This window comes from Protopterus annectens, chromosome 5.part1 (genome assembly GCF_019279795.1).
Source record: "Protopterus annectens isolate FY-2018-M chromosome 5.part1, PAN1.0, whole genome shotgun sequence".
Taxonomy (NCBI): Eukaryota; Metazoa; Chordata; order Ceratodontiformes; family Protopteridae; genus Protopterus; species Protopterus annectens.
The window spans coordinates 310,100,008-310,123,197 of record NC_056736.1 but is presented as its reverse complement, the minus strand read 5'-3'; the positions used below and the strand labels follow the sequence as shown (position 1 = coordinate 310,123,197).

The window sequence follows — 23,190 nt, the reverse complement described above, 5'->3', positions numbered from 1 at the left end:
TGAGAATTATGTAACTTAAGATATTTAAAAAGCCAAATGCAGTGCTGCTATCAGTTGAGGCAGGAGACTCACGTAAACATAAAAGAGAGCAATCCAAAGCCAAGTGTGTAACCCTCCAGTGGCAATAAAACGAAAAGCAGAAATTCAAAGGAACTTCAAATAAGATGCATTCATGAAAAATAATAAAGTTTATTCCAACGAGTGAGCGCTTTCGCCAAAGGCTTCTTCAGACTCTTAAAACAATGAATAAAACTGTTTGAATCATTTTTAAAACAACCTTAAGTTTCCTATTGGACATTACAAATTAATTTGTCACATGTTATCTTGTCTTAAAAGAACAGAAACTCAAAAAAGTTAACATCGTTAAATGCAACAATATTTAGAAAGAATGCTTCCATCCAAATATACAATCAGTGAACAGAATGTCCATGCAAGTAAGTAAAAAATATATATGCATATACCCTGATGCATTCTAAAATATATGGAGCATTATGCTTGATCATATATCATTGCTACAATCATTAAAAAACTGTTGCTACATTCATTAAAAACCCTGAACATTCTCTCTCCTCATGGTGTTAAAAACATTAAAAACATTAAAATCCACAGATAAACAGCGAATATTATCGCGTTTCAATATCTAGCATCTCTACTAAGATATATATAGTGGTGTGTCCAATGCAACTTTACATATATCAGGTAAATAAACTAATATAGTGAAAACGCTGTACTAGAAGTGTAAGCGTACCTTTCACCAAAACAACATAGCGAACATAATGTATTTCGCGATGTCCCTCATCAAGGAGTCAGACCTCATCATATCTATGAAAGGCTGTTGTCCAAGATTAAAAAATTCACAAATAGGAACCTCTTAGATTCCACACAAAACAAACTGTTTACAAGTTGTAAAACGCCGTGTGCTGTAGGAACTCTGAATACAATTGAGTACAACCTAACTTCATGCGCAACAGTAACTCAGCGTGCGGTAAGCACGTTCTAAGCATCTAAGTACTGAACAACAGAAACACTGTTTAAATTTCTAAGAAATAAAGGTAAGCCTATATTCGTGCTGTCTTGTGCCTAAAATAGACAGTATATGTAAGCACGATTATGCCCTAAAAGCATATATCGATCACAAAGTGTCACAATCTAAAACAATGAAACGTGTACATACTAGTGAGTACACTTATTAAAGTGTTCGCTAAACATGGCAGAGATGGCATTAATAATAAAAAGATAAAAACAGATAAATAGTGGAACGCTAGGCGTAACACATAAAAATTGACACAATAAAGCTTGAAAATAGCACGAGGCACACATATAATAATTCCTAGGTGTAAAGCTCCATAGATGGTGGGGCCCCTAACTAGTAAAACAAGCAACTACTTCCATATACATTGTTAGTGCTAAATATAACATCATTCTAAGTTGGAATGGTCAAGTGAAAATGTGAAGAGATAAACAATCCGCAACAATACTAAGCCTGTACCTAATGATAAATCAAAACTATCTAATGATGTGTAGGTTGGGGTACCTTGCTCACATAATTCAAAATCCCCAATCATAGTTGCAAAATAAATTCCAGCTACAGTAAACAAATTATATACACATATATAGACGTATATACAACCACTTGTATATACATATATATATATACATACACACATGTATGTAAAAGCTATACCCAATAACCACTAATATATTGTGGTGGTGAAAGGAGGGGAGGAAAAACATACTAGTATGTGAGGCATGGGCTCAGAAGTAAGGCTAAAACAAGAAAACCGAACATATCCAAAGGTCCATCAGTTCCTGGGATTTGAAACTAAGAACATATCTACTTGTGGCTATGAGGCTCAGAACACTAATACTATAAAAAAGTTATATTCAGTCTGCAAAGACTGACTCTTACACTGATTTACTATAAGAGTGACATCAATACATAGTTTTAAAATTACCTTACTACTCTATTTGGGTAATAGTAGGTTAAGTCATCTTCGTAGTCTTCTACTTCTTAAAAATGGTTTAAGTTGCACTTTATCATTAAGCCCTGGTGACCTATCAGACCTTAGTCTTATAATCCATCGTGTCTCCTGTTCTAAGGTTTTGTTGATTAGATCACCACCTCTAAAACCCACGCTAACTTGTTCAATAACACAAAATTTAAAATTATGATTGGTGCCTGCTGTTGTGTTGTGTCTAGCTAGGGCATTGGTCTCAGTACCTATCCTAATGTGGTAAATATGTTCCCTAACTCTTTCCTTAAGTGATCTGTTGGTTTTGCCAATGTAATAGCTTTTGCAGGTTGTACAGGTGGCCATGTATACCACATTCTTACTTTCACAGTTCGTGTTAGTTCTGAAGTTATAAGTGCGTCTCGTAACAGGATGCTCAAAAGTGGTATCTTTATTAATGTAGATGCATTGTTTACAATGACCACAGGGTACTGTGTTTCTATCATTTATTGGTCTGCTTTTCCCCGGGTGTTTAGGTCTGCATAAAATGTTTCTTAAATTCTGATGATTCTTGTAGGTTATACGTGGTGCTGGTCCTACTACCTCACTAACATCCCTATCTGATTTCAGTATTCCCCAGTGTCTATCCAGGGTTTTTTTCACCTCCAAATTCATTTTACTGAAAGTGAGGTTGGTTCTAATTTCAGTTTTTAAAGGCTTCGGACTCTTCATACTACCTTCATGTGCCATAAAATAAGGTTTAGCAGTACTCGTTCTTAGACACTCCACAGTTCTGACCATTTCTAATATTTCCTTTTCTTTATAGCCCCTTTCTAGGAATCTATCCTTCATGTCCTCTATTCCTTTATCATAGAACTCTTGTTGTGGGTTCAACCTTGATACTCTCATGAATTGTCCTTTAAGGACATTTTGGAATACATGTACAGGATGCATACTGTTTCTGTGTAGTATGTTGTTCCTTTGGCAGGCTTTCCTATGAATGGTTGTATTAATAAGGCCATTGGACATCCTGAATACTTCCACATCCAAAAATGGTATAGTTTCATCTGAAAAATTCATGGTGAATTTTAAAAAATCCGTAGTGTTATCCAAATAAGAAACGAAATTCTTTAAAGAGGGTTCATCACCCAACCATATAAGGAAGAGGTCATCTACAAAGCGGCAATACATACCAACAAATTCATTGAAAAGTGGATGGTCATATAAGTGAACATCTTCCCACCTAGCCATCACTAGGTTGGCGTAACTATTAGCACAAGATGTGCCCATAGCTACGCCATCCTTCTGTAAGAATATGGTTTCTTGAAAAGCAAAAGCGTTGTTAGTCAAGACAGTCTCAAGTAACAGAGTTATAAGATCAACTTTTTTATCCGAAAAGTCGGAATGTATCTTCAAATATTCTGTTAACATTCTTATTCCTGTGTCATTAGGAATTACTGTGAATAAACTGACTACGTCTAGTGTCACAAAAAAGTAATGTTGCTGTTCACCTAAAGGTCGAGTTTGAGAGTATAAATCTAAGAGAAACTGTTTGCTATCTTTCAAAATATTCCTGTTGTCATTGACTAAAGGTCTTAATACACTTTCCAAGTAAATAGATAAGGGTTCAGTGACCCAACCTTGCCCTGCAACAATGGGTCTGAGTGGTGGATCTACGCTGTTCTTATGGACTTTGGGGAGTCCCTGTATAATCGGGATAATGGGGTTATTCACCTTAAAGTACTCATAGAGTTGTTGAGTTATGTCCAGAGACATAACTAAGTCATCTAAGGTATTATAAACACTGAACACCATATCTATTAAATTGTCCTTAGTTAGTATGGAGTAAGTATTGCTGTCATTTAACATTTGAAACATTTTGTTAGTGTAGTATATATCATCCATGATGACCACGGGGCCACCTTTATCAGCTGGTCTTATTATTATAGAGCTATCATCTTTGAGTGAATACAATGCTTGTCTCTGCTTATAGTTCAAATTGCGTCCATGTCTTGAAGGTGTTTTCTCCTGATAGCATTTGTATATGTCATCTTCCACAACATTGCCAAACACCTCAATTGTTGGGTGAAGTTGAGGAACATAAGTGCTATTTGGACGGTGCTTATTCTTGACTGAATTGTCATCAAGCTGTCCAAACTCTAGCCTTAGTTGTAAATTACGAATGAACATTTTGGTTTCTATGATAGTGTCCACTAAGTCACCGTTCTTAGTGGGAATAAAACTTAGTCCTTTATTTAGGACTTGTTTCTCATATTCATTTAAGACCCTACCGGAAAGGTTCATAATCAATGATTCTGCCTCCCCCACATTTTCTTTATCGTGGGGCCTACTTGTTCCTGCTCGTCTAACGATCCTTTCCTTTTCTGTCTCCCCCTGCTGGTTGACCTTCTTTTGTCCAAAAAATGATTTTGTGCTATGGGGAGGGGGCAGGTAATATATTTGGATGGAAGCATTCTTTCTAAATATTGTTGCATTTAACGATGTTAACTTTTTGAGTTTCTGTTCTTTTAAGACAAGATAACATGTGACAAATTAATTTGTAATGTCCAATAGGAAACTTAAGGTTGTTTTAAAAATGATTCAAACAGTTTTATTCATTGTTTTAAGAGTCTGAAGAAGCCTTTGGCGAAAGCGCTCACTCGTTGGAATAAACTTTATTATTTTTCATGAATGCATCTTATTTGAAGTTCCTTTGAATTTCTGCTTTTCGTTTTATTGCCACTGGAGGGTTACACACTTGGCTTTGGATTGCTCACTTAAGATATTTAGTTAAAGATCTTCTCTTGTTTGGATAATTTAAACCATTAATATTGATTGCTATGCAGTTTAAAGAGGTCATGAAATATTATGTTTGTTTAACAATACATGTTGACTGTTCTTTCTTTTTTCTTTTTGTCTTTCCTTTATGATCTAATATATGATCTTGAGGAATACTTATAATTATACATGAACTGTATGACAAAACATTCAAAAATAATACATTTAAATTAATTTCAGCTAGATAAAATTTAGTGAAGATCTGAAATACTATTAACAAAAGTGTGTTACATAAACTTATAACAAAGTATTCACCCAAAACCCTCCTGGTATTACAAACTCCTAATTTGAGCGACATCTGTGAGCAACAACCATTCACTCCTACCTAAATTGTTTGTGTCTTTCGGCTTTTCCCGGTTAGGGGTTGCCACAGCGGAACTCCGGTCCGCTAATGATTGGCAGTTGATTTTTACGTACCGGCTTGCCAGGCCTGATGCACAACCTTCAACGAAGGTACGCCCATCCACGCAGAAGACGCTCTAGCTGAGAATCGAACCAGACAGCGTCTTACTGTGAGGCGACAATGCTACCGCAGCACCACCACCGTTGTTCACTCCTACCTAAATATATGTTATTATATATTCGAAAATATGGCTTGTACATTAATTCTAAGCTATTATGCACTGATATAAACTTCTCTTAAAGAAATTAGTTTTAAAAGTATTAAGACATTTCAAGTACAATAACAAAATGGTTATAGAGAGTGAAAAACATCTGAGTAAAATCATTTAAGCAACTCTATTATGAAGAATCAAATGTATCTATTAGATATTAAACTTATAAACAGCTTATCAACAATACTGAAGATCTAAATGTAAATAATTTAATTGTATATGAAAACCTTAATGAGCCAATATTTGTGTTATGATACTTTATATATTCTTAACTAAAAATTGTCAGTTGTCAATTTTTGAGAACAAATAATCAAATTATAGCCTCTTAAACTATAATATATGAAACCGTAGTACTTATATATATATATATATATATATATATATATATATATATATATATATATATATATATATACATATATATATATATATATATATATATATATATATATATATATATATACATATATATATGTAAGATGGGGATACAGCATCCAGTTTTCTAGTAGTAAGCAAATTATATTAAATAAAGTTAGAGAAGTATATAAATTCCTGTTTTCTAGTGAAGTGTGTGTGTGTGTGTAAAATAAGATCATGAATTCCTGTTTTCTAGTGGTATGTATGCATGTATGTTGAATGAATGTATAGTTCCCATTTTCTAGTGGTGTACATGTATAGAAGATGAAATTATAGCAAAAAAAAAACATATGCATCAGCCTGCTGTTAGAGCAAACTCTTTCTAATTATAAAATATCTTGCCTACTAAGTAAACAAGTTAAATAAGCCATTGCTGCCAAAGAGCTGTTGTCTCGGCTGAAATCTTTCCATTACAGAGCTTTTTACCCTTCCTAATAATCTCCCCTGTGAAAGCAATTAACAAATTAGCCCCAGCATACTGAAGTATAATTAGACAAAAAATGAGAAATATAACTTATCCCTCTAATATTCTAAAACTTCAAGAAAGGCTTTATTTTTCTTTTATTATTTTTCATTTGGATGGGAAATAGAAAATTTCCCCAGTACTGCCCCTGTACTACTAATCTACAGAGCCAACTCCTAAATGCTTTTTCCCATGCATGGGTCCCCTCAAAGTATCTATGGTATGATCTCAGTTATTCTCATTAGGAGTAATATATAGCTATCAACCATGGGATGGGTATGGCCAGTCTGTAACCAAATGGGATATGTTATTTTGAGAGAGTGGCCAGGCTTAAAATGGATACAGCTAGTACTTGCCTATGAATCTGTGAGTAATCTGCTGCTCTCCCATCTAAAATGGGCATATCCCATCACATAGTATAATATGATTTATTTAACTTATATCACATGTAAACATCTTTTCTTAACATGAGTAATATCTCCTAAACTCCATTCTGTGAAATATTCTACTGTTGTACTTTACCTACCTCATGTCTTTCGATATGGCTGAACTGAGCACTACCATGCTCTAGTTAATAAAAGAACAGCACAATATTATAAAGTGCTGTCTTAAAATGCTGCCATGGAAGATATGACAAAACTATTTAGAATTCTGCATTATATTATTCCTTGTCTCCAAGTGTAGATAATGCTTAGCATCTCTACCCGAAATTCCTCACCTGATTGTACCTACTCAGAGGACATGATGCCAACTAAGACTATTATTTCACTGTCGTGTTTATCTGGTGGGTCCTTCTCTTTTTCAGACTTTAATATTTGTAACATGTATGTCTCATATTTTTCTCTTCCAGGTAGGAAAACAATAGTGGTGGAGAACTGGAAGTGTCACACTTTCTTGACATGTAGAGATTTACTCCTTCCTAAACATGTGTTTATTGCATCCCAAGGATGCTGATATGGGGCTGATTTTGCAAGTGTGTTAGGATACAAATGACATGTGAAACCTTTCCCTTAGGCCTCTTAGTGTACTACCCATGCTAAATGCATTATAGCACCGTTTTGATTTCTGGTCAGAATTATTTCTATAAGAACCAATAAAGCTATATAAGCTGTGCTGGGATAATGTGCTTCAAAAATATCTTTTTTTTTCTAGTGCTAGAAATCCTCTGATTGCCTTTTTAATAGCTCAGTAGTATGTATTAGTCATAAATTCTACTTATCGTAGCAGTGTACCAACCATTAGTAGATTTATGTCTACTACTTTGAACCATTAAGCCTTTTGTAGGACTTCTGGATGACTTGTGTAATTTTTACTCAGACATATACCCATAGTTATGTAATAGATGGGCAAGTAATTCAGGCCTTAATGGGAGCAAACGGATTTGAGCATTTTGTAAAGCATTTGCACATGCAAGACATTTCCATGATACGTCTCATATCAAAGGATACAGCACAGCACCCTGTCAACTGCACTCCGGAAACACCAAATGCACCATTCTCTGCTCTCTGTCATGTCAAGGATCCCACCCCACCAACTCTCAGTCTCTCAAAGAAATATCAAATAAATCATTCCAGACTATCAAATGTATAATTCATACCAACTGCAAACTTCTAAGACAAATGCAAATCGGCACTAATAAGTACCCTTATTGTCTCTTATAGTTAGTTGGCGCTAAATGACAGATTTCTTTCTTCTCAGTTGTACTCCGGTAATCCGGACAGTGCGGAGGCTGGAGTTCAAGGGTTGCAATGTTTTTGTCGTCATGGTAATGACGCTTGCTTCCATACTGCATGTTCGTCAGCCATAGGAGACCAAGCCACGAGCCTGCTGCTTAAAGAATAATTCAAAAGATTCCAGCGGAAAACTGTAAGCAATTTTAGATTATTTTAAGACACTGAAATATCTCGTGGCATGCCTGGGAAAGCAATGCCTCTCGGCGTAAAGTATAGAAAAAACAAAAAAGTTGTCAGGCCCAGAGACCAACCAAAACCCCCAGTCCAAAAGCCAGACAGTAACAACAAGCAAATCAGCTCTGATCAACTACCACTTAACATCACCAGTGTTAATACAAATGTAACCATCCAAAAGAAAGGGTCCCATTCATCCAGCCACACACTTGGGACTGTCCGGGATCAATCCTCGTCAAAACACCACACTACCCCACCTGCAGCACATAACATCCGATCTCGATGTCACACTCAAATTAGTCATCAAGGGCGCCCCGCAGCATAGTTAACACTATCCCGCGGGGAACGTTTAAACAAATATGCATATAATAAGGCCAGTCCTGTAACAGAGGATCTAGTTTTAATGACAGCAACCACTAGCCCAAGGAAACAGTAATAACAGCTCATACCCTTCTGTTTACGATGCTCATGATTACCATCAGCCATACAAGCGTTTCATCAACAGTATAGAAAGGAGTAGCAAAATTGCAAGGGAACAAAACAGTCTTATCTATAACAGAATACCATCGAGCTGCACTCATCAAAACACACTACATACAGTTAATACGATGGGAATGTCAAAACTAGCAAACAAACCTTAAGTTAATGCACATCATGCAACCATATTCTAATAAATAATTAATACCAATTACTCCAAAAAAGAAAAAAACATAATCTGGATATAAAAATAAAGAGCAACGACACTCACCTGTTGAACCATTTTCATTTCCACAAACTTCTGGGTCATAAGATGAAATTAAATAAAGGAAAGGTTGTTGTTTGTTTGTTTTCTTATGTTCAGAAGTTTTCCAGGATCCATTGTCAGCAGTTCTTTTAAGACTAGTACTTGCCCGTTCCATTTCATCAGTTTTGTCGATGATCTTAGATTTAATGAAAGTAATGGTAGAATCTAGTTCAAATATTTTTGGACCATTTTGGAGAAATATTTTCAGTCTAGCTGGTAATAGTAAATTAGATTTTATTTGGGCTTTCTCAAGTTCTTTCAGCAGTGATAACAACAGCTTTCTTTTGGCAAGTACAGAAGAAGAATAGTGATTGTCAAAGTGAATAATACTGTCTTTTATTTTAATTGCTGTTTTAGCCCAGGCAGTTTTTAAAACCATTTCCTTGTCATGTGAATATACGAATCTCACTATGACAGATTTTGTAGAGTTGCTTTTGCTATTTTTGGAAGAAACCAAAGATCTATGGGCTCGTTCAATTCCATAGGAAAGAGCTTCAGGGAGTTCTAAAATTTCAGGAAGCCATGAGGTTAAGAATTTCTTCATATTATTTTCTTCTATATTATCTAGTAACCCAAAGATCCTTGTATTGTTTATGCGTGATCTATTTTCTAGATCATCTATTTTTGTTTGAAGAAAGGTATTTTGTTTTAAGAGAAATTCTATATCATGTTCATCTTCTTGAATCCTGCTGTCAGTGTCATTTAGTGATGTTTCTATTCCTGTAATCTGCTTTTTCTGTTTAAGATCTTCATGTAAGGTTTCCATTTGTTGCGTACATTTTTCTTTGAAGTTATCTAGCTTCAAGTCCATTCTGTCAATTTTTGTTGATAGTTGTTGAATATTTGTTAATAAGGATTGACGTTCTTTCTTTATTGTAGTTTCCTGATGAGAAGATTTTGTGGAGCTCATATTGTAATCTGGTATCAGAAGATTGTTTCAAGTATTTTTTACAGGAATAAATATAAAAATTGAAAAACAAATTTTATATATTATCCAAGTAGAGGCTTAGATGATTCCAAATATGTAAAAAAAACTGCAATTTGGATTATTATATCCCAAAAAATCCTGTCATAGAAATTCTGAAGAGGTAGAGCTGAAAGGAAATGCTGCTACATAGTGTTCATCCTGGCCACCCCCCCACACCCAAGGAATGAGTTTTAAGAGAAGGCAGGATTTTAATGAGCTATGTAATGCTTGATTGACAATAACTGTATAGAAGATATGTGATGTGTAATGTTTGCAAATGAAACTATGTTATGGTTTGTTTTCATTTATTTAAATGTATGGTTGCGTGTGTCTTAAGTGATAATTCAGTAAAGATGTTTTTGTTTAAAAATAAATAAATAAAGATTTTGAGAAAATATGTTAATTTTGAAATGTATTGCTGGTCTGGAAAGAGGTGAAGCTAGGTAATGTCATTATGTAATGGTTCCAGCCATTCTGCTCTGTATTTCCAGTCATAAGGTTTTGTGAGTGAGAGAAAGAGAGGACTAGCAACATTGTAGAACCTGATGTTAGTAGTGTACTTCTACCAGAAATCAAATAGGGCTGTGTGTGTTACTGTGTGGTACAGCTTCAATTCCGATACAGAGAAATTCATATTGACTGTTTAGCTTTACCCAGTGGTTACTTGCACTTTAGAATCATGTTTAAAGCGTTTGTCTTTTCTTTATAGAGGCCATCCAGAGACTGTAATCAGAATCCAAATAAAGAAACTTCTGTTTTGTATCCCTGAACAGGGTGCTTACATGACTTTTAGATGTTCTGACTGAAATCACATTTGTAGTATTCCAAATAAATGAGTTTTCACTACTGAACTCCATCCAGGGTAACAAAGCTTAAACTTTCCATGCTGCATGTGTCTTAAGTATGACCTCAGCTCGCAAGCGTAGCAATGTATAGATGGACATACAAGCATAAATCATCAGACTATCTTGCCGCCAGCCCATATGCAGGTCTCGCATCTCTCTGGCTGATTTTGTGTGGTCATTGGTACCATTAGCTTCTCAAAATAAGTTAAGTGCCCCATTGTGGAAACTTCCTCCTTATATAAACTGGTTTTGCTGTATTTTTGTTAGTCAGCTAGGAGGAGTGATTGTGGTAGGCAGATTCCCTACAAAGATCTCCACCATCCCCAAAGTTTCTTGCCTAGGTGCAGAACAGTACTATAAGGCTTGTTACATTTGTCAGTCTTTTGTGCCCAAGACTTTGCTATCTTAGCTGTCTTGAGATCAACACTTTCTTGGAGACCAAATGACTGAAGCATCTGGCCCCAATCCAAGATGGTAGATACCATAACTTTGAATGTACCTCCTCATCCAAAAAAACTCAAGAGGCCTAGGCCTGACACTCTGCCCACTCTGACTCCAGTGTGCCTGTAGAGGATACAGAACCCATGGTACGTTTGGCTCTACTTTGAAGCCTTCTAGAACGACCCCACTGAAGGCCAGTATGGTATCAGAGGATTGCACATACGAAGAGACCTGCTACTGAGAAAGGGAAACTTTGAATAATCATTTCAAGGGAACCAGAAGGCATCCTGCAGATTTTATTTAGGGAAGAGATTGCCGGCAAACTGAATGATGAGGTATATTAGGAGTCAGAACCTCTGAGCTTGGTTCAAGCGGACGTCTACCCAAAGAAAAAGCGACAAAAGACCAAACATGTCTTCTTACCCCCTCCTAGGGAGAAGTAGTGGATGGGCTTTTCCCAGGGATTGTGGAAAGCTCTTTTGGCCCTTAAACCACCTTCTTTTATAGACCTCCCTCCTGCTTCTCAGAAGGTTACTTTTGACTCTTCTTCCTCTGAAGAGGAAGAGGCCTTAGATTTTGATGACCATTCATTAGCTTACTTCTCTCACATGCACTTTCTTGGTCAAATTCCTTTAGATGATGATGAGTCCATTTCATCTGATTCCTCTCTGAAAGAGGCATCCTTTGGGGAGACCATTTTACACATAATGAGCCATTTTGAATGGAAGTCTAAGCAAATCTCTGATGTCCAAAAGAGATAATACAACCTCTTGGAGGTGGGCACCCTTGCCTCCTCTTCTGTCCCTCCAATCCAGGAGGCCTTTTTAAGTGCTTTTGAATCCACCTCTTTGGCTGCTGACTTACAGCCTCCTGCTCTCAAAAGGTCTTTCAGATTCTACAAGGTACCAGAGGACCTTTAGTTCCCGTATAAGAATCTTCTAGCTGACACCTCAGTTGTGTACCTCTCTTCTGAAAACCTTTTAAGTTACTACCTAGTGCTGATGCCTCTCCTTCAGACAAGGACAGCAGGTCTGTGGATAAGTGGAGAGAAAGATTTATGCGTCTTCTGCTCTGGCCATCAGAATTACAAACTACCACACACAGATGGCCAGATAGCTGTTATTTGTCCTTAACAGTGTAAACAAGGTAGTTGTAGATTTGGAGGGTACAGAGTCTAAGCAACAGATTCTATCCCTGGTTAATCGGGCCACTCAAGTGGCCAGACATATAATTCAGCTATGATGCCACTGAGGACTCCTCTAGAGCAGCTGCTGTGGGTTCAGTCATCTGCAGATATGCGTGGTACCAACCAGCCCATGCCAGAGGATTTCAAACCTAAGCTCACTGATTCACCCCTGGACAAAAATCTTTTGTTTGGGCCACAAGCAGCTAGCTTGTTCAAAACCTCAAAGGAACAAGATAACACTATGAAACACTGCATCCAAGTCCTACTTAACTCTGTACCTAGATACAAGAGTAATTTCCCAGCCAAGCCTACTTGTTTTGTTAGAATAGAATATAGACCTCCCCAGAAGCACAGGAAGGCACCAAAAAAAAATACCAGAAAAAAAAAATGAAATGGACCCCAGATCTGGGAGGCCTACCTTCTCAGATGTTACTGTAACTATCTTCCAAACTCTTTCCCCTTCCCCCTCGGTCTTACCCTACCCGTCAAAAAAAATCTCACTCTGTCCATCTCAACTAGGAAAAAAGATTACCACAGACAAGTGGGTAATTGCCATCTTAAAAAAAAAAGAGTTATGTCCTGGAAGGAGCTCCCTTCCTTCAACTGCATACCTCCCTCCGCCCCACAATTGGCTGAAGCTTCTTCCCCCCCATTCTTCATGAATTGCAGGCCAAAGGCACAGTAGAAACAGTGACTCTTTAATTTGTTGAAAGGGGGGTTTACTCCACACTGTTCCTGGTTTCAAGAAAAGGACAGTGGAGACCTATACTGAATCTCTCTTTATCATCACATTCTTCAAAGTGCCAGCTTTTAAAATGTGCTCGCTCTCTCTCTGTCTCTAGACCTTGTTGCCCTTTAGTCTCACACAGGCATTCCTAGTCTCTCTCGATCCGAAAGATGCCTATCTGCGTATTCCCATTCATCCTTCCTGCAGGAACTTCCTGAAGTTATTTACAGGTTCATCTCACTTTCGGTTTACTGCTTTGCCTTTTAGGCTTCCTTCAACCCACAGAGTACTCACAAAGTGTTTAGTTCCTGTGATTGCCTTTTGGGAATTCAGATATTCCCCTGTTTTATACAGTCTGCTTTTTCAGGCGTACTTGCAGCAGATCTTATTAAAACAATTCCAATTCACTCTCAACCTTCTCCTGTAGTTTGGGTTCACAGTCAACTACAAATAAATCCTCCCTCCAGTCCACTGAGGACCTAGTTTTCTTGGGCTGCAGATTAGAAACCAAAAAGATGCAGGCCTAGTTACCTCAGGAAAAGGTGCAAAGCCTTACAATTTACTTCTGGTCCCTAACCTCCACCCTCAGTCTGTTCAGCTAAGGAAATTCTGAGGGTATCGGGATTTATGGCTGCAACCATTACAGTGATCCCTTTAGCCATGCTGCATATCAGGAAAATTTTGTGGTACCTGAAAATTGTAAGGTCACAACACTCTCACTCCTAGACACAAAGATCTCTCTCTCATACCCTGTCATAAGAAGATCTTATGGTGTCTGGCTGAGTTGAACCACAGTCCAGGTCTGCCTTTCAAAGTGCAGACTCCAAGTCAAGAAGTATACACAGACACCTCGGACGAGGTTTAGGGTGCTTGGATGGGCATCCACAAGGTCCAAGGCCTTTGGCAGTCCAGCCTCAGGAAAAGAAAAACACATTCTGAAAGAGATGAGAGCTCTTGTTCAAGCCTTTCAGATTTTATCATGCCTCTGGAAACCAGGCCCTCTTTGAGTATTCACTGACAGTTGTACTGTCATGTGGTACATCAACAAGTAAGGAGGAACCAGAGCATACCAACTATGCAGGATGGCTCAGATTGCTTGGGACATGGCTACCTGGGAGAAGATGTCCATTCAGACATGCTTATTTAGTAGGTCCATTGAAGACCCCCCCCCCCCCCATGAATGTATCTTCAACAGACAGGTCTTCCTATACATAGTCCACAAGTGGTGAACACTGAAGTTGGATTTATTTGCCTCAGAGAGTAGCTCCCCTTCGTTCACTAGGACTCCTTGCCCCGTGGCATAGAGGACAAATGCACTCTCTTCAGTGGGCAGAGAGGTTTCTTTATGCCCCAAGATCCATAAAAAAAAAACAAAAATACTGCTGACTCCCTTTTGGCCAAGGAAGCATGGTCTCCCCCTTCTCTATTGTTAACCAGAGGCAATCACCGCAAATTATTCCACAAAGTGTGTACCTCATCACACAGCACAAGTTATCACTGCTTCACTCCAACCTATCATCCGTCAACCTAAGCCTGTGGATAATAAGATTCTGATTGCTTTCAGACACCAGTTTTCTGAGGATGTGCTTCAGGTTGTTCAGGAGACGAGGAGACCCATCACTTTAAAATTTTACTTAGTCAAATGGAAGAGAATTTTTATATGGTGTCATACCAACAGTCAGGACCCCACAAAATCAGAGGCTTCTCTTTTGTCTTATCTTTCTTGTGTGAGCATATGAAAACAGGTCTGGCATATTCCTCTATCAAGGCCAACCTGTTTACTCCACCATCCATCTGTTATGTCTAGGCTGTAGGTCAAACAGTTTCTAAAAGGGTTAATACACCTGTGACACCTAAGATCCCCGAGGAAACCTGTGCCCCCATCTTGGGTTCTCAACAACTTACACTCTCAAATTCTGCACCTGGAAAACTACAGTGCACACTGTTTTAAACCAATTAAAATTTTCTTACAAGCTATCACATTTGGTAACTGTAAAAGATAGGAGAGCAATTACTCTGAACATCCCTACCCCTCATGTAGAATATACACTACCAATAAATAGTCCTTACTCAGCACATGACATGTGACTTGTAAGCTGCAGACAACAAAATATACAAATTCATATCCCTCACCCCAGAACAACAACGCTGTGCCTTTATATCTAAATAAAGCCAGTTGTGTGAAATAACTACACAAATTCATTTTCTGCTAAGCTTGTTTATATTTAAACTAAGTTATGGATACTGTCCACCCTTAACTATCACATTGAGGAGAAAAGAATCAACCTACTCACTAAGAAATCTAGTAGTAGTAATAGTTATAGATAGTAAAATACCAGCCTCAGAAGATATAACAAGCAGCTGTAACATACTGCCACAAGAAATTCAAAGTTTCACAGTTTTTACCACTTTTAAGAAAAAATATAAAAGGTAATTAACCAATTCTTAGAAATGTCATTGCTTTGATGATCCTTTTAAACTCTGCAAATAAAAAAAAATATGTATTCTTGAGTACCTGCTGTTACAACTGCTGTGGCCAAAAATATTGCTATACATCTTATGTATACACTTTGTATACAAATACCCTACATTAAGCTGTTGTCTATACACCCTGAACTTTGCAATAGAGTATAGGATGTTGAAATACCCATGTACAGAATTGAGGATTCTATTTCACTTGAGGCTGAAACTGGTAATATTTGTTCAGTGCTTTACCTCTGTTAGCATAAATTGTCAATACTTTGTAAACTTAGTAAACAAATACAGTACCCTTTCTAAATATAGATGTATTATTATTTCACTACAGAAGGTTGCCTAATTTTTAAAAAATTCTAAAGGTTTCAGTAACCTGACCTAAATTAATATGGTCAATTTACTATATACTAGTATGTCCCTGAAAGCTAAATGTTATGTTTGTATATTGTGTGTGATATCAAGTCGTGAATGTACAGGGGCCCTAGACCAGTTCACTTACTTGGTTAACAATGTTAAATAACTAGTACAAGGATAAAAATAACTGTATGCTATTGTTATCCTAGTTTTAAAATTAATAAGTATTCAACATGTGGTTTTAAAATGAATAGATATTCATATTGTTTTTTGTTTTACCCAAGTGCCATGTTGAACTACTCTTTTTTTATGTATATTAAATGGATGAGTAGTCAATGAATGTATTGCTTTATGTCAATGCCATCTTGGTAATGGAATTGATATTTAAAAGGAAATGGAACATATCTGCTAAATCTAGCAAAGGTGCATTTTTTCTGGTTTTACAGAGTCAACAAGTCAGAGAAGCCATTAATTTGTGTACAGAAGTCTTGGAGAAAGATCCAGCCAATATAAATGCCCTGAAGGACAGGGCAGAAGCCTATATTTTGGATGAGCAATATGAAGAAGGTATGAATATTGATAAAACTTTACTTAAGTCATCTCTCTCAATTTTTCCACACTGGACTGTACAGTGTTTTTGAATATCAGATTTGTGTAATATTTTCTACAGATGGCCATGCATTCACAGTGCAGCTAAGGTTGTGCAGTTGTAATGATTGATAGTCCCTAATGTAACTGCCAGAAGCAAACTACCGAGCATACAAGAGAACAAGAAATACATTTACTTATTTTTTTTATTTAGCTTAATTTCGCACTTGCTTGTATTTTGTTTTATGAATGTCTGAACTAGAGTGCGCTTTTGCGCTTGTAATTGACTCAGCACAGCTCCTCGTGGTGTCCTGCAGAGTTCTACAAGCAGCAGCGAGTGGAAGAGTGACTTTCCATTGATTTATAAGTATTTTTTGGCTACTTATTTCCGACTGCTTATTCTCGCCGAAAAGTGAGTTTCTATAACTAAATAAGCTCTGCAAAATTGATTTACTGCATTACTGTTTGATTTCCTGAACTTTTTTGCACTTTTAAAGTTTGTTTTTGTTTAAATTAACTGGTAGGCTACACACTCAAGTGCGCTAGCCGATTTAAAGCATTTACTGATGTTCATCGTGTTTCACTGTTGCAGTCATCACTGTAGGGTTCTTCCTGCAGCAGGCAGCCCTCGGTCGGCCAGAATCCCAAAGTCTGGGTCCGGCATCGGCTGTGCAGTCATCCTCCCTGACGTCAGAGCACCCAGGGGTACAAAGCTCCCAGCCGACGCCATGTTCTCCAGTCTTTCTTGCCGTGCAGTGGAAGCAGTTCGCAAGTGCCGGTCGGCTGACTCCTGATATTTTTGGTGCTTCATTCCGAAGACTTTCTTCTTCTCAAAGCTAAGTACCCCGTTGGGGAAACTTTTTTCTTGCTCCAGTCCGATGTCAGAAAAAGTTAATAATTGTATTTCATGTGGGAAGCAAATACCTCATAAGGATTTCCACTCTTACTGTATTCCTTGTCTAGGCCCTGACCATGACGTAGCTAGTTGTCGGTTTTGTGCTAGATTTAATCAGCGTACTATTAAGCGGAGATACGATTTTGCTTTTCATTACTTTGGCAGGCGATTTAATTACAATATGTCGTCGGACACGCTTCCGACTACTGGAGTTCACAGAAGGCGCAAGGATAAGGATAGGCCTCTGAGGTCCAAATCAGACGACAGTTCACAAGCAGAGCCAGCTGCAGGTTCAGCCGTCGTCAGTGAGGCTCTTTCGCAGCCCCTGTTGTCAGCCATTACAGAACCGCTTGCCGAAACGGACTACCACGAGGAGCCAACTAGGCCTTTGAGTATTCCAGGTGCAGGACCTTCGGATAGTGCTCCCTCAGATGGGTCCGGAGCCGCTGTGCAGGTACCGGCTTCCGGGGGGGGTTTTCAGGCCTACGCAGCTTCAGATAAAGGCAAAGGCAAAGACTCCTTCTAAAACAAAGGCTCAAGCCCAGGCCTCCTCTGATCCGGGACCTAAATCTCAAAAACAAATGCTTAAAATGGCGGAGGACTTACTAACTATGATTAGTGGTTCACATTCCCCTCCAGACAAAAGGCCAAGACAAGAATTGGACTATGAATCCTCTGATCAGGCATCTATCTCTTCAGTGTCTTCCTCTGAACAGGATTATACTTTCCCTCCTTATGAGGATTCTGATGCTGAGGAATCCATTCCTTCATCTTCTCTCCCTGAGGATTTGTCTTTTGGGTAAACTTTACATGACATGAGGGAACATTTTCACTGGGAAGGACAGGAGTACTCTGAATCTAAGAGAAGGCTTAGGGATTTCCTTCTTCCCCAACACAGACCCCTGGCTATACCTCCTGTTTTGGATATTGTGGATTATGTCTTTTCTGAGGCTAATTTAACTCCTGACTCCTTTCCTCCAGCCCCTGCAAAGCCTGATAGATATTACAGAGTCCCTGACTCCCAGCAATTTCTTTATAAAAATCCTACTGCTGATCCAGAAACTATTTCTCAGGGTCCTAAGGGTGTTAAGGCTGCCACTGCTAAGAACCCTATTCCATCAGATAAGGATTCTAGAGCTTTGGAGAGATGGGGCAAAAAAGTGTACACTTCTGCTACTTTATCCATTAGGGCTTTAAATTGTCAATTTCATATGCTAAAATATCAGCAATTTCTTCTGTCTGTTATGAAACAAAAGCTGGGTACCATTACTGCATGTGCAGATAATAAGGAATTACACGATTTGATGCATGCTACTGAGCAGGTGGGGAAACATACCTTACACTGTGGTTTTGATGCTTTGGAGGCCTCTTGCAGGGCAGCTGCCACTGGCACGGTCATTAGAAGGCATGCTTGGTTAAAGGAACAAAATTTGACTGATCAAGTGAAAGCAAAGTTACTGGATGCTCCTGTTCAACATAATGTTTTGTTTGGGTTTAAGGCTGAAGAGGTGATAAAGAAAATGGAGGATAAGGCAAAATCTATGCAAACGGTTAAGGATTTCTTACAAGTTCAGCCCCCAAGATTTAGCAGAAATTGGCCAACTAAAAATTGGTCCTTTCCCAGCTCAGACAGGCCTCAGAGGGGTAGATATAGGCGCCCCAGAGGGAGGGCCCAAGCACAGACCTCTTATAGACCTAGACAGTGGAGTGCTTTCACCCCCAGGGGTGGAGAGGACAGGCCTCAATCTTATAGGAAACAGGCTCAATGACTCCCCCTGCATGGCTCCAGGAACCTCTCTCCTGGAAGCCCCTCTAGGAGGAAAACTCTCTTTTCACGAATTGGACTTATAACCCAAGACAAGTGGGTTCTGGATGTAGTTTCAAGAGGATACAAATTCCACTTTCATACCTTGCCAAGACCAAACGGATGGCCAGACCTACCAAAAAATTAATGGGCAGAGGCATTAAACCAAGTGAGATCCCTCATGCCTATGAGGGCCATAGAACTGGTTCCACAATCAGAGACTGGGCAAGGCTTTTATTCAAGACTCTTTCTAGTTCCCAGAAAACAAAATTCTTGGAGACCCATCCTGGATCTGTCAGTCTTAAATACTTTCCTGGAGATACCAAAGGATGGTGACATTGGATTTAAAGGAGGCTTACCTACACATTCCTATCAGACAGGAGTGCAGAAGATACCTCAGGTTCAGGGCAGGCTCGAAACATTACCAATTCTCTGCGCTGCCCTTTGGCTTGTCTACTGCGCCCAGGGTCTTCACCAAGTGCCTAGCACCAGTAGTAGCTTAATGCAGACTCAAGGGAATTCAAATTTACCCTTATCTGGACGACTGCCTTATTCAAGCAGACAGCAAGGATGTCTTACTCCAGCACCTGGAATTTGTTCAAAATCTACTCAAGTACCTGGGATTCACTTTGAACGTAAGAAAGTCAAATTTGACACCCACACAACAGATAACTTTCCTGGGTGCTCTTTTAAACACAACAACCCAGATGGCATTCCTGACATCCGAAAAACAAATTCAGCTGGCTTCAACTTCCAAAACCCTGGCGTTAATGTCTCAGCTAACTGCAAGGAAATTTCTGCAGGCTTTGGGTTACATGGCCTCTTGCATCCTTCTCATACCATATGCAAGACTGCATATGAGAAAGATACAATGGTACCTAAAAAGTGTATGGTCCCAGCATTGTCACAGTCTAGACACAGAGATTGCTGTCTTGCCTTGCCTGCAAAAGGAATTCCATTGGTGGGCCATGGCATGTCTTCAAAACAAAGGGAAAGCCTTCAGTCTACCTCCAGCCTACCAAGTGTTAACCACGGATGCCTCGGATTACGCATGGGGAGCCCACTTGCAGGGGAAAGGCCTGCAAGGTTTTTGGACAGAGGATCAGAAGCATCTACATATCAATTTAGATGTTAGCTGTGCAGAATGCCCTCTTGGCTTTCAAGGATCTTCTGCAGCCAGGACAACTACTGATACGGACAGACAACACCACAGTTATGTGGTACATAAACAAGCAAGGGGGTTCACACTCCTACCCCCTTTGCAGACTAGCCATGGCTCTATGGAACACAGCACTAGCTTGCAAAGTGGGCCTACAAGCTCAGTTCCTGCCAGGGAAACAAAATACTCTGGCAGACAGCCTGAGCAGGAACCTGTCAGACCCACACGAGTGGATGCTAGACACCCAAATATTCAAGATGATTACAGAAGCCTGGGGCTGCCTGGACATAGATCTATTTGCATCTCCCCACAACTACCAGTTACAGACTTTTTGCACAAGGACATATCACAAACTAGCATGGAAAGTAGATGCTCTTTCATTTTGTTGGAGGAACCTCTCGGGGTATGCCTTTCCTCCTCTACCTCTTCTTCCACGGGTGTTATTAAAGATAAAACAGGACAAACCCAAGATGATTTTACTGGCCCCAAATTGGCCTCGACAATTTTGGTACTCAACACTGAGGAATCTATCCCAGGAGCCTCCTTGGATTCTACCTCAGATTCCAAATCTTTTGTCCCAACACCAGGGCCAGGTTCTGCACTCTCATATCAAAACTCTCAGCCTGGCGTATTCAGAGTCTATGATTAATCCTACCCTTTCCAAACAGGTCATGGATGTTATCTTAGAAGCCAGACGGCCTAGCACTAGAAAATCTTATGAAGGCAAATGGAAGAGATTTTGCACCTGGATGCATGCTCAGGACTCAGACCCTCTCATTCCAAATATTCCATTGATTTTACATTACCTGACAGATATGTTACATAAGGGTTTATCCTTTTCCTCCGTAAAAATACATGCCTCAGCTATCTCTGCACATTACAATACAGATCCTCCAATTTTTTCACATCCACTTCTGAAACAATATCTCAGAGGAGCAAAGAATTTAAGGCCCCCTAGGACACCACCCATACCTGCCTGGGACCTCAACTGTGTTCTGGAAAAACTTACTCTGCCTCCTTTTGAGCCTGCTGCCACATCTGATATAAAGTATTTATCATGGAAGACCGCTATCCTACTGGCTTTGACTTCAGCCAGGAGAGTCTCGGAGTTACAAGCACTCATGGCTGTGGAACCTTACATTATTTTTCATCAAGACAGGGTTTATTTAAGGACTAACACTACTTTCATGCCAAAAGTGATTTCTAAAGTGGCTTTGAACCAAACTATTCACCTACCAACTTTTTTCCCCAATCCACAAAATAAGGGGGAGAGGATCTTGCATTCTTTGGACGTGCACAGGCAGCTTCGTTTTTACCTGGACAGAACCAAGGATATCAGAAAAACAGAACAACTGTTTGTTTCTTATGCAGCAAATTCCCAAGGCAAGGCTATTTCAAAACAGACCATTTCTAAATGGATTGCTCATAGAATCAGATTTTGTTACTCTCATCATAGAAAGCAAATCCCAGGAAAAATTAGGACTCACTCCACCAGAGCTGCTGCTACTTCTGCTACTTTTCTCAGGGGAGTACCTACCAAAGATATTTTGGAAGCTGCAATTTGGAGTTCAGTGCATACTTTCTCTAAGCACTATAATCTACCTCTTTATTCTAAGTCCAGGGCAGGCTTTGCTTCTGCAGTCTTGCAAGGCCTTCTAGCTACCCCTTCTACTTAATAACCTCCACCCTTTATCTCAGCTTTGGTATTCAACCCTACAGTGATGACTGCAACAGTGAAACACGATGAACGTAGTACAGTTGTGTACACTTATCATAAATGTAGATGTTCGAGTGTCTTTACTGTTGCAGTCTGGGTTACCCACCCCCCTGTCCCCTCTTATTCTTTCATTAGTGTGGTTCCCTGCTTCACCTTTCTTCTGGGGTGTATTTGCTACAGGGTATGGGGTTTGTTGTACCTTACTTTTAGCCTTTACTTTTGGGCACCTGACATCTGGGGCAAGAAAAACTGGAGAACATTGTGTCGGCTGGGAGCTTTGTACCCCTGGCGCTCTGACGTCAGGGAGGATGACTGCACAGCCGACGCCGGACCCAGACTTTGGGATTCTGGCCGACCGAGGGCTGCCTGCCGGCAGGAAGAACCCTACAGTGATGACTGCAACAGTGAAGACACTCGAACATCTACATTTATGGTAAGTGTACACAACTGTACTTTGTTACTGTATCTATTTTCTGCTACTTTGTAAGAAAAAAAATATATATATATCCTTGTTTCCCGCCTTTACTGAACTAGAATAGTCCAGTCTTCAGGTATTGCTGATCTCTGGGCTGTGTCATAGTTCCTGTGTTGCCCATATCCTTGTTTGGATAGGAGGAAGCTTCTTTGTTCACCAGTGGGAGTGGGGAGCTCTGAGCAGCCTATCTGTCCCTAAAGGAGTGGTTCCAGCCCAGTAACTTGTAGCTTATTGGCCGTTTTGGGCCATTTCCTAGCTCTTTCTAACCCCCTGCTATAAAGCCCGCTTTAGCATCGGGCAGCGCCGCTTAATCAGGTTTAAACTATTCCCAGCTCCACAAAGTCTGCTCTTCATTTTTTCCCTTAGAACTGCTCTAACTCTCAATCTAAACATTCTATTCTCAATCTAAAAACCCTGCACTTGCTCCTATAAGCATTTTGTATAAGTTAAGCACTTTTTAACTAAAAAAGCACTATATCCTCCTAAAATCCCCTTGAGTACCCTATCCCCTATAGGTCCTTTCTGATTCAGTTACATAGCAGTCCTAATACTATTCTGGCATGTCGAAGGGACAGTTGCTGG

The 23,190-nt window shown here is 39.2% G+C and overlaps 1 protein-coding gene across 1 annotated transcript in view; it reads left to right on the top strand.

The window, feature by feature from the left end:
• The window catches only part of DNAJC3 (DnaJ heat shock protein family (Hsp40) member C3), a 960,700-nt gene that overhangs the window by 685,776 nt on the left and 251,734 nt on the right, over positions 1–23,190 (top strand). The window contains exon 9 of the mRNA XM_044072989.1: positions 16,417–16,537. Coding sequence (XP_043928924.1) covers positions 16,417–16,537 — 121 coding nt within the window. The remainder of the gene's footprint in view (positions 1–16,416; positions 16,538–23,190) is intronic.